Source organism: Aspergillus nidulans, chromosome IV (genome assembly GCF_000011425.1).
Source record: "Aspergillus nidulans FGSC A4 chromosome IV".
NCBI lineage: Eukaryota > Fungi > Ascomycota > Eurotiomycetes > Eurotiales > Aspergillaceae > Aspergillus > Aspergillus nidulans.
In genome coordinates, this window is record NC_066260.1 from 2,084,392 (window position 1) to 2,099,854 (window position 15,463).

At 49.8% G+C, this 15,463-nt stretch overlaps 7 protein-coding genes across 7 annotated transcripts, besides 1 other annotated feature; 6 read left to right on the top strand and 1 right to left on the bottom strand.

The window, feature by feature from the left end:
- Positions 1 to 15,463: part of a sequence feature (contig 1.130 1..308583(1)) that runs on past both edges of the window.
- ANIA_07611 (putative pyruvate formate lyase activating enzyme) lies at positions 46 to 1,177 on the top strand (the record flags this gene model as incomplete). Its single annotated transcript, XM_050612037.1, has 1 exon — positions 46 to 1,177. One exon carries the CDS (start codon positions 46 to 48, stop codon positions 1,165 to 1,167), a length of 1,122 nt encoding a protein of 373 aa, XP_050467998.1. The 3' UTR covers positions 1,168 to 1,177.
- ANIA_07612 (uncharacterized protein) lies at positions 1,559 to 2,622 on the top strand (the record flags this gene model as incomplete). Its single annotated transcript, XM_675789.1, has 4 exons — positions 1,559 to 1,625; positions 1,800 to 1,832; positions 2,110 to 2,164; positions 2,385 to 2,622. 4 exons carry the CDS (start codon positions 1,559 to 1,561, stop codon positions 2,620 to 2,622), a joined length of 393 nt encoding a protein of 130 aa, XP_680881.1.
- Positions 3,135 to 5,822, top strand: ANIA_07613 (uncharacterized protein; the record flags this gene model as incomplete). Its single annotated transcript, XM_675790.1, has 4 exons — positions 3,135 to 4,892; positions 4,940 to 5,144; positions 5,189 to 5,257; positions 5,383 to 5,822. 4 exons carry the CDS (start codon positions 3,135 to 3,137, stop codon positions 5,820 to 5,822), a joined length of 2,472 nt encoding a protein of 823 aa, XP_680882.1.
- ANIA_07614 (uncharacterized protein) lies at positions 6,432 to 7,894 on the top strand (the record flags this gene model as incomplete). The annotated part of the gene is made up of 3 exons (XM_675791.1): positions 6,432 to 7,149; positions 7,354 to 7,403; positions 7,490 to 7,894. 3 exons carry the CDS (start codon positions 6,432 to 6,434, stop codon positions 7,892 to 7,894), a joined length of 1,173 nt encoding a protein of 390 aa, XP_680883.1.
- On the top strand, positions 9,637 to 10,982 carry ANIA_07615 (DUF92 domain-containing protein; the record flags this gene model as incomplete). Its single annotated transcript, XM_675792.2, has 4 exons — positions 9,637 to 9,871; positions 9,949 to 10,172; positions 10,246 to 10,612; positions 10,662 to 10,982. Exons 1-4 carry the CDS (start codon positions 9,686 to 9,688, stop codon positions 10,980 to 10,982), a joined length of 1,098 nt encoding a protein of 365 aa, XP_680884.1. The 5' UTR covers positions 9,637 to 9,685.
- ANIA_07616 (uncharacterized protein) lies at positions 11,595 to 13,895 on the bottom strand (the record flags this gene model as incomplete). Its single annotated transcript, XM_675793.2, has 4 exons — positions 11,595 to 12,001; positions 12,193 to 12,222; positions 12,350 to 13,091; positions 13,146 to 13,895. The coding sequence occupies 4 exons, from the start codon at positions 13,893 to 13,895 to the stop codon at positions 11,841 to 11,843; spliced, it is 1,683 nt and encodes a 560-aa protein (XP_680885.1). The 3' UTR covers positions 11,595 to 11,840.
- On the top strand, positions 14,378 to 15,115 carry ANIA_07617 (uncharacterized protein). The gene is made up of 3 exons (XM_675794.2): positions 14,378 to 14,457; positions 14,566 to 14,640; positions 14,726 to 15,115. The coding sequence occupies exons 1-3, from the start codon at positions 14,449 to 14,451 to the stop codon at positions 14,876 to 14,878; spliced, it is 237 nt and encodes a 78-aa protein (XP_680886.1). The 5' UTR covers positions 14,378 to 14,448; the 3' UTR covers positions 14,879 to 15,115.

The following is a 15,463-nucleotide window of genomic DNA, read 5'->3' on the forward strand; positions in this document are numbered from 1 at the left end:
ACGCGATGGACGAAACCATTCTCTCGTAATCCAGAATCATACAACATGGCTCTACTTAAGAATCTCACGAGTTATATTCGCCCTTTGGCAAGCTGTTCTACCACGACCCCCAGATTTCTCCCCCTCACCATCCGCCGCGGCCTCGGTATTCCACCCCAATACCTTCTTGACGACTACACCCCGCGCTACGCCCTCCTCACGTCTACCGACGCTGCCAAAAAGCGCAGCCTAGCCTACACCCATCTCTCGAATTGCAATCTCTGCCCGCGCAAATGTGGCGTGAACCGCTTCGAAACAACTGGCCACTGCCTGATCGGCGCCGAAACGGCAAAAGTGAACGTGATTGCGCCTCATCGTGGCGAAGAACCTTGCATCCAGGGCTTTCACGGCAGCGGCAGCGTCTTTTTCTCGGGGTGTAATCTGCGGTGCGTTTTCTGCCAGAACCACGATATTGCGCATAAACGTAACGGCTTCGATCTCACCCCCGAGGAGTTAGCGGAATGGTACATGAAACTACAGGATATGGGACACGTGCACAACATTAACCTCGTCACACCAGAGCATGTGGTCCCCCAGGTTGTGTTGTCTATTCTAGCGGCGCGGGATATGGGCCTGCGGATCCCGATTGTGTATAATACGTCTTCGTTTGATAGCCTCGAGTCTTTGGAACTGTTGGATGGACTGGTTGATATCTACTTACCGGATTTCAAGGTGTGGAAGTCGGAAACGTCGAAGAGGCTGCTGAAGGCGGATGACTATGCAGAGACGGCAAGAGAGAGTATCAAGGCTATGCATGAGCAGGTGGGGGATTTGTCATTTACGAGCGATGGGATTGCGAAGAAGGGTGTGCTGCTGAGGCACCTTGTGATGCCCGGGAAGGAAGATGAGGGCAGGGAGATCATGCGGTGGCTGGCAGAGAATGTGAGTAAGGATCTGTATGTGCATATTATGGAGCAGTATCGGCCCGATGCGCATGTTGGGAAGAAGAGGAGAGTTTCGAGGAAAAGGGGAACTGGTGACGGGGAGGAGGAGGTTGAAGAGGTTAGGTATGCCGAGATTAATCGGGCTGTTAAAGATAAGGAGTTGGGGAGTGTCAAAGAGGCAGCGGTGGAGGCTGGGCTTTGGAGGTTTTGTGAGGCTAATGAGAAGAGTTTGTTCCATCTATGATGTGAGGTTATATACCATTTTGTATAATAGATATGATAGAGGTGGTAGGATAGAGTGCTATTGTTGTATAAATGTTCGATTATAAGTTGCCAACCATGACTCTTGCTTAACTGCTGTGATTCAGGTTCTGCCTTGGTGCTGCGTAATAATCTGGTGAGACTTTTTAGCTACATGATGAAGTTGCGCCTTCAATGCCGACTAAGCACTACCATAGCGATGATGTTACGCTCAAGATGTTACGCTGAAGGAAATCCTTTCATGAACTCCTGCACTGAACACCTTCTCTCTTCCTTTCACAACCCTTTCACTCATCTTCTATCCTTTGGCATTTTCATTGAGCCACCAGTATCTACTTCCAAACTCAGAGCTTCAATCCTTCATAGCCTTCACCATGGCCGGCTTGAAACCCAAGGCCAGTGAAAGGAATATCCCCAGCACCCCTATCCCCACGAAGACCTGTAAGAAGTGTTCGAGATCCTGGACCGAGGACCACTTCCGTGACAAGCGAGGCGCACCCACGCAGTTATGCCTGCAGTGTCGCGACGCCTCCAACAAGTCGGTATATTATCACCTACTCCCTTCCTGACAGTGCGGCTAGTGGTAACTATGACTAACACACGTTGACGCCATAGCACAAGAGAAGGCGAGAAAGGGAATCATTGAAGGTATGCTTTTCGCGTCCACGTTGAATCGCTAGGCTAAACTAACCTGATTGCTGATGACTAGGCAAAGATTGCACGCGAGGTACATTGAGCAATATACCCGTCAATAAAATGAAACGACCCCATCTGACGTGCTCAAGGCTCGAGTCGAACAGGAGTTTGCTCCGGCGCCTCCTCTAAATCATCCCGCTTCTGTCACTCGTGAAGCCGTATCGGAGTACCAGTCGTCCGGCCAAGATACTCCGAGTCGTATACTTAACCAAGATCTCCTCAACGACAGATATCAAAACATGGCGCCTCAGCCTGGAGCTAGGTCAGGTTTCGCTCAGCCTGCGGTAAGTCATAGCTTAAAGATATAAGCTATCCGCAGACTAACAGACTGGACTGATAGCCCAGCTACACTGAGATCCAAACCCCCAACCCGGTTGGTACAGCTCTGATCTATACTGAACTCACTAATTCCTGCCTAGGCCAATCTGAGAGTTGGCACTCCCGCTCCTCCGGTACCACTCGGCACTAACGAAGAAGACTACACGGAGCTTATGGCTCAGTTAGAAGACCCGCGAGCCGAGATCATACCGCGGATATGCCGAAGCTCGACCCTCAGTCACACCCACTGCTCAGTTTTGAGATACAGAGTATGACGGTCAGTGTGGAGAGCAGTGCGGGGACTACCCGGACTTCGAGTGAGACGCCTGATGATAGTGCCCTGGCCTTGATCGCCAGGGAAGGAGAGCCCGTGAGCATCAATATCAACCTCGTTTGCCGATTTGCCCGTCGCACTCGCGAATAGGCTTCAGGTCTTGAGTAGGTTATTCCTTATTCAAGAAAGCACTGAATATTAACTTACGATGGATTTTGCGAGTCTGATAGCCAGGTCGTGTCATGAAAGGGGCGGTTGAATGTGCCAGGCCTGCGAATGAATTTGCCAGTGTGGTGATAAATAGATAACTCTGCTGTTTTGTATCTAGGAGATCACGTTATTCTGGGTATGCTGGGTGAGCTGCCTTTTTGTTTTCCATCTTGTCCAGCCTCTCGAGATTCCTTGCTTGTGGAAAGAGGAGATTGGTGCAATGAATATCATGACATCTAGCTTATACTGAAGCTAGTTGTTATTCGTAATATCCTGTAGATAGGGACAATGGTCGTTCTTTCCATTTGCGATCCTCCATATTTAAGTCCTCTCACTTTGTCCGTCCCCTCTTTCTCTCTCCCAAAGTGCCGTGCGCGCTGTATCCTTTCGCTTATCGATTTGACACCACTCTTTTGCTACTGCTTTATTTTTACGCGAAAGAGCTCCACACGATGCGGCCCTTCTGGCCCGTAGCTGCTGCTTTATTCGTTCTTCCGGTAGCTTGGGGGGCCGCTTCTATTTGCCCTGCGCCCTGCACCACTGACCCAAGCAAGTGGACGCCGTACTCGTCCCTGGAGAACCTGACAGAGTGCCGCCATCCGGTTTTGCTCGATTTCTCGTCCCATGGGTCTCTAAATGCCTCGGAAGTGTCATTCAGAGTTCTCGCCTGCACAATAGAGGAGAATCGGGACCCATCTTCCGTCTCTCCGCTTGCTACTCGTGAGCTGGAAGAACAAAGTCCATCAGGCTCTACGGACGATGATGTGTCTCAGTCCCAAGAAATCCATCTATTTTTAGACCGTTTGCAGACAGTCGTAAACCAGACGTCGAACCACGACACGTTCAGCGTGTTCGGGAGCCTGAACACTACATTGGTGGGTATATACAGGGGTGCTACAGTCAATGATGCAACAGCTGCCTCTGCGGTCGAGAGGTTCAGGAACGATTGGGATTCCCAACTGCCTAGACGGGCTGCAATTCAACTATGCGGTGGTGACCGAGACGCCAATCATACGTTTGGCATTGCTTTGGGTACGACAGGAAGCATTGGGTTTGTGCAAGAAGCCGTCAAAGCCTGGACGGTTGGCCGATGTTTCTTAAGCAACGACGCATTTGACCTCGAAGATACTCCTGTGGTCGAAGAGCCAACGCGTGAACTTCATCTCGGCAACACGACGATTGCAGACAACGCCACCCTTATCAGACCTTCGTTGGAGTATACTTGCAAGAAGGAAGCAGTCAGGGAAGGGGACACCTGTGCTACACTTGCTAAAAGATGTGGCGTCAGCGGACTGGAATTCATGAAGTACAACCCGAAGAGGCAACTGTGCGCGTGGCTTCGACCTGGAGAAGAGGTGTGCTGCTCCGGCAAAAACTGGACGAAGGGCAAGCCCGCCATCAACAGAGACGGCTCATGTGCGGCATACCTGACCGGGAACAATGACACCTGCGCATCTATAGCCCACGCACACAATATGGAGGTGGAAAAGATCAGATATTACAATGATGGCAGGACTTGGGGCTGGACTGGGTGCGATCAACTTCAGAGCGGGCTGAGAATCTGCTTGAGCGATGGCTATCCACCCCTCCCTGCCCCCAAGGCTGGCGCAATCTGCGGTCCCACCGTTCCAGGAACAGAGCAGCCTTCAGATGGAGCACCGCTTGCAGCATTGAACCCGTGTCCGCTGAATGCATGCTGTAATACCCTTGGTGAGTGTGGCACGACTCCTGACTATTGCATCTATGAGGAAGGTCCGACTGGAAACCCTGGAACAGCGCCTCCGGGCAAGAAGGGTTGTATCTCCAACTGCGGCATGGAAATTGTTGACAACTCTCCTCCGCCCACCGAGTTTATGAGGATTGGGTACTATGAATCGTTTAATCTCGATCGGCCTTGTCTCAATCTTCACGCAGCCCACATCAAAGTCAATGACTACAGCCATATTCACTGGGCATTCGTGTCAATCAACAGCGATTTTCAGATCAGTGTCAACGACACTTATAACCAGTGGGAGGATTTCATATCTTTGAAAGGCGTGAAACGAATCGCCTCGTTTGGCGGTTGGGGGTATTCTATCAACTCGGCTAGTTATGATGTGCTTCGCGAGGCCATGTTCCCGGAAAATGTCGACACGTTCATCGTTAGCATCATGGAGTTCGTCGCGGATAACAACTTGGACGGCGTGGATTTTGACTGGGAGTATCCAGGGGTAAGGTATTTGTCCATGATGCAATACCTCTTGCTCACGTATACTAGGCAGCGGATGTCTTGAATATCAGTCCAGGCCTGGAATCGGACGGCCCGAATTATATCGCCTTCATCAAGAAGCTTCGAAAAATCTTTCCGTCAGATAAAACCATCTCCGTTGCTGCACCTGCCACGTATTGGCATCTCAAGTCATTTCCAATAGAAATGTGGCAGCATGTTGATTACCTCATCTACATGACCTATGATTTCCATGGTATGTTGTTGATATATAGGGACGGTACTGAGCTAAAAGTACAGGGCAATGGGAATACGAGACCTCATTCATCCAGGACTGGTGTAACGGGGGAAATTGTCTGAGAAGTCACGGTAGGTTGCTAAGTGCGTTGGATGAACATCGCTGACTGCTAAGTTAACCTGACCGAGACGGAATGGGCACTTTCTATGAGTACGGTTGCTCCAACAATTAGTGTACTTTGACTTACCATATACAGTTACGAAAGCTGGAGTACCACGCAGTGCTATCACCATCGGGGTTGCTAGTTACGGACGTGCTTTCGGCATGGCCGAAGCGGATTGCATTCGACCAGAATGCAAGTTCACTGGCCCGAGGACCGCAGCAATCCCGGGAATGTGCACAAGAACGCCTGGCATCATCGCCATTGCGGAAATCGAAGCCCTGATGATTGAAGGTGATATCAATGAGTCCTTCTACGACCCGGCCTCAGACTCGAATATCCTCGTGTATAATGACACCCAATGGGTCGGGTTCATGAGCAAGAGTACCATGCGCAGACGGGTGGAGAGGTACAAGGAGATGAAGTTTGCTGGCTTCGCAAACTGGGCAGTCGACCTGACACATTGGAGCGGAGACGATGTTGAGGTTGAAGAGGCAAATCTGTGGGGGTTGCCGAAGGAGGATCCTGCTACTTGAGAAACTGGCAAGTTGTAAGGATTATCTCGAGCCGGCAGTGCTCGCCTGTACACCAGTCGATACTATGCTGACGAATAATACTATGCCTTATCCATACGCAGTCTGCAACGGCTTCGTTCACTATGTCCACTATAATCTGAGTAAGGTAAATCTCTGGGTGGGAATGATGGATTAACATAACAGAGACTATACTATGGCAAGCATTCTGAATCCATTGTCATGACATAATGTGGACTTGCAGTACTGAGTCGGACAAACAATGATGAGACTGCTTGGACTTGGACAGTGGAGGAAGGAGCGCTGGAGCGCGAACTGAGCAACGGCCTATAGGATTTCCCTTTTCTCACCCTTCAACAGCTTACGCCCATATCATGCTCAGCATCCCAATTATCGATCCAGCCACAGAAGCTATTACTGCTATCTTCCAAGATACAATTTGATTGCACCTTGAGCAGCTGTCAATTTTGAAAGATCGGGGAAGCTCTTTCCCCTCATACACCATCTTCCTCAACCGTCAAATTCCGCAGTCTGACTGTGTCCACCTCATTTGCTTCATCTGTGTGGTCAGAATCACACATATTTAATGCATTCACACAGGAACCTTCCAGAATGCCCCCGCAACAGACGTATGAGCCCAACCACGCAGAGATTCTAGTGAAGAGAGAAAATGAACTCACGCTTCTCGAAACAAGAGCTCAGATCATTGATGATCGAATCTGGGAGCTTGTAAGCGCCGAGAATCCCAGGGTGACAGAGTTTCTATGGGCCCGGATTATGCGAACAGAGACTCGACTTGCCTACCTACGATCCTACGCGGACTGCCTGGAGGAAATGAAAGCAGCCGGCATTACTGGCCACGAGACATTCATCATTGAAACTCAAGCCGTCGCCAGAACCACTCGAAAACGCGCCCAAGAACTGAGACTGTTGACTCGACATGGCCCAGCAATAATAGGCGAGGTGGAAATGGAGATTGAACGGCTGAAAACACGACCCCTTGAGTTGGTGAACAACTCTGAGATCAGGACAACCTTGCTTGGATGCGCCTACGGAAACGTTTTGGAGAGACTGAAATTAACCAATGACTGGGAGCGACTCAACGACCCCCAAGTGAGCAATGAGAGGAAATTGTTATTCCAGAAAGCGGTGTCTGAGTACTACAATGCTGTCTCTATGTCGGGGGATTACGTCTGGTGCCACGTACTGGGCAGGTGGGTGGTGTCTCGCAAAGCTACAGCCGCCCAGTTTGTCCCTGGTAGCGTCTCACGCGAAGATCTTGCCTACCTCTTTGGTGAAGAGGGGCTTAATACTTGTGACGCACGCAACGGTACGCCGAGCGCTCCAGCGCCAGCAGAACATGAAGGCTAACCGAAATTCGTACACGTAGGGCTTACCGTGGCGCCTGCTATCAAATTATTGTTATACAAGGGAATCATCACATTTGCCCCATCACCAGGGACGGCAACAGCTTTCACTCGTTGGCAATGCATTCTGCTAGACGACAGCCAAGGAAATGATGTAGTTTGGGTAGGCCCACCGCCGGAACAGCGTGGAGCATACCCAGAGGTCATTCACCTCAAGGTGCGTTATATCAAACACATGCTAAGGGATAGCCCAAGGCTTTACACCCGTGACTTAGATTGCTACTAACACTGCCAGTATTACAGGATATCGACGGCAAAGACCTCTCCTTTATGTCCGATAAACGGCCTTCTCCTGCCTTCATCTACTTTCATTTTCTGATATCATGCATGTATGCGAAAGTACAGAGACCCCAAGGTAATGTGGCAATGGCTATGATGCCAGGATCATGGCCGTTGGTGGGCCGTGGACGCTACCTCGAAAGAAAGACTCTCTCCATGCTGACTCGGTGCTTGACTGGTTGCGTTTTACCCCAGTGGCTCTTGGATGGCAAAACCTTTGTTGCGAACCCCAACGACAAGGACCCTGACTATTGCGCTAGGAGCCGTGTGGCCGCCATGATCCTTGCAGCGGATTTGGGAGATATTTGGTCTCAAAGGATTAAGGAAGCGCACCAAGAGCTTCTACAAGGATGCGAAAGCGAATGGTGATGAAGGAAGAAAGGATGGAAGGATGGACGGAAGGAAGGGCAGGTCTGAGGGGTTTTCAGGGCTCGAGAAAGAGTGGCGGAACACGGTGACTGTTATCTCTTTATGTATACATACTAAGGAATGGGAGAATTTGGATACTTCTATAGTTCCGGAGTCGCAACTTGTTTCATCCATGAGCAGACGGTATTATATTGTATGCAGGCAAATGGCAATGGGGAACAACAAGCAGTATCATGACCCCTTGCTAGAAGACTTCGTTTGTTGAATATCCTGCTTTGTTCTACACTGCAGCCGCTATTTACTGCAGGGGTCATGGGGATATATGGTGCTACTAAACCACTTTTTCGTATGCCCAGTCTGCAGCAGCATGTATCAATATTGTGAAAGATTCTGTACTTCACACTCCATTCCGTATCACAGCTGGCTTACTCTTAGGCCTAGAATCCAAGTATATCAGCACTAGTGCCGGATCACATCTTAACTTTGACAGATCTCATCACTGCCCTAGAACTTCCTTTACCCGTCATTCTGGACTGTCACTCTTCTGTGGGCATCTGCCGGGCAGTGCAGAAGCAGACTATAAATCTTTGCTCGAGGACAGGTTGGGCGTCCGAAGCTCGGATTGCCCTTGTAAGGGCGATGCCAACAGCTGCTGCCCTGGATCTGCAAGATGGAAGCTCTCCCTTTGAAGTAGCTGACGTGCGCGAATTATCCATATCCTTCTGCCTTCATTTGCCTCAGTGCTGCAATGTTTAGAGCCAAAGCAGACTTTCCACGATCAGAGTCTGCCTCTAAATTCGTCTTTCCACCGTGCTCAAGTAGCGGCTTCAGTAAGGCTCTAACCATTTATCTTTTTGCCCAATTATTTACATTTCTATCACTTCAGACAGGTGCGACGGGCCTCAATGTAACTGCAGAGACAATGGTGTAATTACAGACGACAAATGCTTTCCTGCCGTTATACCTCGGAGAGTCTCAACGGTGAGAAATGGTAATAACAGCTGCTTGTGAGCGGGAATGGGCATCGCTTCCACACAAGGCCTATTCTCTTTTTGGATAATGGGTAGAAGCATCTTGACTGCCATGCGTCGAATAAGTATAACTATACAAGTACTCTGCCGCGTTTGAGCCCTAACCCTAGCTTCAACTACTAACTACGACCTTCCTTTAGCTCAAGAATCAGACCAATCTCGATGAAAACCTTACTCGGTTTCGGAACATGCCGAACTTCAAGGAGAACAAAGTACCATCCCTTTTTCCCTCGCAGAAGGCGGCCGTTCAAGAAGCGTTCGGCGTCCACCAACGTCTTCTCCATATCTACGTTTTTCACTCCTCAACTTATACTTAACTATTAGGGTCTATAATGCGGCTTGAGAGGCTCTGTCTGGAGAGTGTTCCCATTTAAAGCTTTCCTGAGCCTTACTGGCACCGGGATTAAAGCGAAATCCTAATTATAGGCGTTAAAATATATATCTTGTCCTTATATTTCTCCACTCCAGCAGTCTTAGCATTATTGTCGAAACACAGCCAAGAAAAGCTAACTAGTTGAAACCAAATGCTACAAATAAGATACATTCCGGCTAGAGTCACCGCCATCGAGAGTCGAGCGTGGTGAAGTAGCTGAGATGGCTTCATGCTGGCTGCTTAGTGATCGGCGGACAAGCTGCGGATAGCTTCAGCTGCCCCACCTGCACCTGTCACACTCCTCATCTCAGCTCATATTTCTCAAGACTCACACGACCGCCATGGTTTTCCTTCCCTAACTCTCTTCTATAATCAAATCTCCTCGTAATGAAACTCAGCATCGCCGTCCCGATCATCGCGGCTCTCGTTCACCGCGCGTGGTCCCGCAAGTCGCTGACGCCCTTCGGCATTGTCGTCGCAGCTCTGACAGCTATTGCGCACGCCGTCAATCCATGGTCACTACCACTATTCCTTCTTTTAGTCTTCTATCTTGGGGGGACGAAAGCCACGAAGGTACCTTTCCACCTTCTCTCTCTCTTTTTTTTCTCCTGGGTGTTATGGTTTCAGGTCGCTGATTAAACCTCCCACAGGTGAAACATGACATCAAAGCCCAGCTCACCCTCTCCGCGACGGGCTCTCACGGCGGCGAAGGTGCTCGAACACACATCCAGGTCCTTGCAAACTCAATCGTTGCTACTGTTCTCAGTCTGGTCCACGCCTGGGTTATAAGAAATAACAAAGCGGATGGTCTGACGGCGGAGTGTTTCTCAAACGGGCGCCATGCGGCCGATTTGCTTGTCGTTGGGATTGTCGCGTACGTTTGCGCCGACTCTTTTTGTTTCTGTGTTTTTTACGAGTGATGCTAATGTTTTTTCCCGGCTTTGTAGTAACTATGCTGCCGTCGCGGCCGACACATTCTCCTCCGAGCTAGGCATTCTCTCCAAATCGAAACCGCGCCTCATCACATCGCCTACGTTGCGCGTCGTTCCACCGGGTACAAATGGCGGTGTCACGGGGACAGGAATACTTGCTGGTTTGTTGGGGGCATTCACAATCGCCGTCACCTCTGCGATACTTTTGCCTCTCTGCGGCTCTTTCAAGAGTACGGTACAGGACCGAATAATCTGGATCCTCGCGACGACGTTCTGGGGTGGACTTGGGAGTATCTTGGATAGTGTTTTGGGCGGATTATTCCAGGCTAGTGTCGTTGATAAGCGGAGTGGGAAGATAGTTGAGGGAACTGGTGGCCAGAAGGTACTGCCCTCCTCTGATGACAAGGTCTTGAGTTCGCTAACAGACCTAGGTCCTCCTTCATCCGTCGTCCACAAAACCTGGAAACGCAGCAGAGACCCTTCATTCCACCGCTGGCACAACGGGCGCCCAACTCCGCAACACAGAGACTGCGGCGAACACTGCCGCGCTCAAGGGGACCAGGGCCACGGGGACGTCAACAGGAACGGAAAATGGAGAAAAGATTCATCACGAGAGCCGTCGTATTGAAAGCGGACACGACATTTTGGATAACAACGCGGTTAATGTGTTGATGGCGCTGATTATGAGTGTAGGGGCTATGGTGGCGGCTAGCTATGTTTGGGATCTGTCTGTTTGGGATGCTTTTGCTTGAGCTGATCACTTACCCAGCAAATTTTGGATTTTCAGGCCAGCTTGAATTTAGATCTTGGTATACTTGGCTTTATTCCTGGCCTATTAGTATGTAAGTCCCCTACGTAATGTGCTGGGCTTTCCTAGATAGCCGGGAATCTGGTTGGTGTCTGTTCCCATTTCCAAACAATCCCATACAAGCTGTATGGCCAAGCCCTATCATTTTTATCCTGCCTCGTATACATCACAACATCGGAGTATCATAATCCTGTCTTTTACACCTCTCAGAAGAAAGAGCAGGCTTTTCAAAGTCAATACCGTCAAGCAACGTTTAAGGAACCTTTATCTGAGAACCTTCGCACTCGTGTTCCCATGTTAGAAAGTCTCGGCTCTCAGGCTTCCACCTTAAGCATCCAGCACTCAAAGAACTCATACATTCCCCTCCTTGCACACCTACCGAGATACCATTATGCATTCTTACCATAATGTCATTTACCCAATCCCAACTTTCCCACAGGAGAGTGGCAATTATGTACGTACTGTATGGCCACCACCTATCAGCCTATGAATCTGACTATCACAAACCTATTCGCATATGTTCTCTCTTTCTTTCTCTTTTATTTTTTTATTTTTATTTTTTATTTTTAAACGACTGGCTTGCTCCTACATCGACCAAGCTCAAGAGTTCGCACTGCGCAAAGGGTCCTCGGCGTTTTAAGAATACAGACCCCTCTGGCTCGTTTATGCTCTAGATCTCAGACTCGCTCTCTAAGTAAGGCCTTAGCTTAAGTAAGGCCTTAGCTCGCGAGGAAGCAGCAACAACATCCGGGTCCCGGGCGGGGTAGCTTCAGTTCCGGCTTGGATGAGGATATGGATAGAGCTACAGCTCGGACGACGGAGACTTCAATAATGAACCGGGAGTGGTTCTTTGGTAGGAGAATGGGAATGGATTTGGGAGAGTGAAGATAAGTGGGACCCATGAAGGATAGGGGCCAAAGATGGGGAAAGTGTGAATGCAAAGGGAGCGGCCGGGGCGGATTTCTGGTTAGTAGGTTAGCTTGGGAAGGTTAAAGGTAGGGAGATATGGGTAACGCCATATAGTTACCTTTGGACTATATATTGAAAGAGGGTCCTGCTTCAGCTTCTATATGCTTATCAAGCGGCTCTACCATCAACATCCTAAGTATCTCCCTAAGTATCCCCTCACCACTCATCATCGGATACATACTCACCTCTCCACTTGGCTCGTACCCATCTTCGTCCTTCAACAATGACCGCTTTCATCACATATTTCCTTTTTTCAACCTGGGATCACTCATTTTAGTAAACAGATCTACCGGCCACCATATTGTGGTGCGTATCTGCGTGTGTATAAAGATATCCACTCACCTCCTTCCCTCCCTGTATGCTCAAAGCCCTCACCACCTTTTCTCTCGCGTATCAAATCCTCGATGCGCTCGCGCTCCCACCCTAAGAAGCCCATCGTCAATTCCTCCCCGTTTGTCACGCCCTCGCAGAACCTTCTCCACTCCGCCGGACTAGGAATAAACTCCCACTCCTGTCGTGGGAAAATGGCGGTCTTGCGGATGCGACTCGCCATGTACTTCATGGGGAGCGAGAAACGAAAGGTGAAATGCGTCTTTGGCAGCGTGAAAGCGGAGGATTCGTACCGTGCAAGCCAGGACATGTCCCAGTCGGGAATCGGTTGCTGGAGCAAAAGGGTTCTGGAATGGGTGTCCCAGAAGACGCGGTAGAAATCTTCGTCTGCTGAGGAGTTAACGTCGGAGGTAGTCCAGGGTTTGGGACGGGAGGGTCCGGGGGTGGGTGATTGGGAGAGGGTGTAAGGTTTGCGTTGTGCTTTGTGGATGTGTGTATACATTAGGGTGGTTGAGGGGGTGATAAGGGTGCTTTTTCGTTTGCGGATTAGTCTTTTGGAGACCATGCTTTCGCTGGAGGAGCCCAGGCTGTCCGAATAGACTCCGGTCTCAACGTCGAGATTATCTTCGCGTGAGTCTTTGGTGTAGTATGACGATGGGGAGCCCTGGGCGTTAGCGGATGCTGAGCGGGGTCCATACCTCTGAAGAGCCATTTCTTCAGCCTCATCCTCCCTCAGTGAAACAGGCGACTGTAGCTGGCGAGGGTCAAAGCTGAATTCGTTTCTTTGTTCAGCGGTTTGACTACGTACCTTGACATAATCTTCCCCTCCGTCGTCGTCGTAGTTGTCATCCCAGTCTCTAGCTTCCGCTATTCCCTTCTCCTTGAGAATAGTCAGGACCTCGCCTGACGCGGTATTTGAGCCAGAAAGATGCCTTTGTTCCTGTTCAGGTTCCTGCTCAGCCACACGTTCAACCTCTTTCCAATTTCCTTCTGCCTCATCCACCCAACCCCCCTCCTCCTGCAAAGCTCTAAGCTTTACCACAAGCCCCTGAAGAACATTACACCGCTCAAGGTATTCCGCATCATCCAGACCCGTCGCAATAGGCCACACCGAGTTTGTCTTTCTCTCAGCTGTATCTGCGTCCCCTCTCAACAACGCGGCCTCGACATCTAACAGAGTCCCAATCATCCTGGCCACTTCCATATTTCGGTTCAGCTGCTCCAGGATCGGTTCAATGGGGTCGGCCTTGAGCCCGTCCACAACCTCCTGCAACTGCGTGAGCATGGCAGGTGGATGTGGAATGCGGTCTAGGAGCTCGAAATCGAGGAAGGGGTTTTCTTTACTTCCTGGTGACGTCGCGTCGTCGTCGAGATCCGACTCCGTATCGGTACTGGGAGTGCGGCTGCCGTTGCAGAGGTACAAGGGCGCAGGGAGGAAGTGAGTATCTTCGCGGTCCCAGTCGTAGTCCTCTTGAGCTGGGTAACTGTCAATGTCAGAGTCGGTGCGCCGCCGCTGAGAGCGGGTGCGACGTTTGGGGATGTTGGGAGGAGACGACATCCTTGTGTTCGCTCTTTCGGTAATCTATTGTTACGGTATGGTTTGGTATAATTCTGAGATAAACCGACAGGCGAACAGACGGTGCGGAGAGGTTGTTTTTAAACATGCTACAGACAAAGAAAGTACGTTCAATACATTCTCAATCAGACTTTGTACGAAGGTTTCTTTGTTGAAGCCTCTAGTACGAAGGAAACACCTCTTTATCTTCTTCAGATATTCTCTTTGTGCTTTATAACTTGATCAACAATGTATTCAACACCTAACATTGCACCTAATATTGCAGTCATGTCAGTACTATAGAAAAACTTCGCACTAATTGGTTAAAAGTCTGGTCCAACGCCCAGGCCAGGAACAAGCTAGACAGAAAGCGGGATAGCCGGCCGCCAACCGCGAGGGGCAAAAGACAGAAAATTGCAGGAGAAGATAAAGCAGAAAAAAAAAAAACCTCATTTCCCCTCTCCCACGTTACTCAACACAGCAAACACCTCACACCTCAAGGTCCTCACTTCACTTGCTGCATTTCTAAGACCTATTTACACTCACATTATTCAGAATGGGTAACGTAAGTCATCTGCCTAGTCTAATTAGTTCTTTCAGACCTACTCCACCTCGATCTGCCGGATAAATCCACCGTCTTGCGCTTAGGTAACTGACAAGGGACAAACTCCAGGGAGCAAAAGCCGCCTTTAAGCGTGAGCGTAACGCTAAAGACACCAAGTCTGGCGGCAAGTCGCAGCTAAAAACCGTATGTTGCATTTCTTTTTAAAGCCCTCTTATTTTCATTGATTTACCATCCGGTACGAAGTCCGGTGCCTAATATGAGTATGTAGAATGAAGCTGCAAAGGACATCCAGTGCGTTGTATGCCGGGCCACATTTCTCAAGACCACCAGGGGTCCGGCGCTCACTGAGCATGCGGCGAACAAGCACAACAAGACACTGCAAGATTGTTTCCCAGGCTTTGTAGATGCGCCCAAGAAATGATCTCTTCTGCCTACGTGCCTAACCTGCCCTGCCTGTTCCAGCATCGGGTAAGCCCGCGTTGGAAATCTCGAAAGGAGTGTTAAGGAGTTTGAATTGATTGGGATCGGACTGGATTTGCCTGAACTGAACTGAGCGTTTTGAGCGCGAGATACCTACCTATTCACCACCTGCCTACCTACCTTTGGCCTAGGTGTCTGCTTGTGTACGGAGCAACGGAATCTAACCATTTGCATTGTTCTTTCTCTCCATTAACTTCAGTCGGGTGGTCAATATCGCACCATACTTATCGTTTTGAGAAGGCACGACCCTGCGCATGAGGGAGTCTGGAGTAGGTACGTCCCGAAATATGGGTGCTGTGCCTCGTCCAAGGTGAGGAATGAGCGAGCCACACATTGGCTTTCTAAGCACCTTGCGGAGCGCCCTGTAGATGAGATTGTTGCCTACTTAATTGGATCAGTGTTCCAAGTCATGTCTACATTAGGTACCAACTTAGGGGGGTGGGTATGTAGCGTATCTGGGCCGTAATTTGTTGCTAGATGAGGCATAGAGGCATAATAGCTCGGTGGGTAGCTGGATGGGCTCCCT

Bases quoted from the DNA above. Each gene is read 5' to 3' on its own strand.
- ANIA_07617 (XM_675794.2), top strand. The intron at 14,641-14,725 runs GTATGTTGCATT...ATGAGTATGTAG, and splicing joins GCAAGTCGCAGCTAAAAACC to AATGAAGCTGCAAAGGACAT.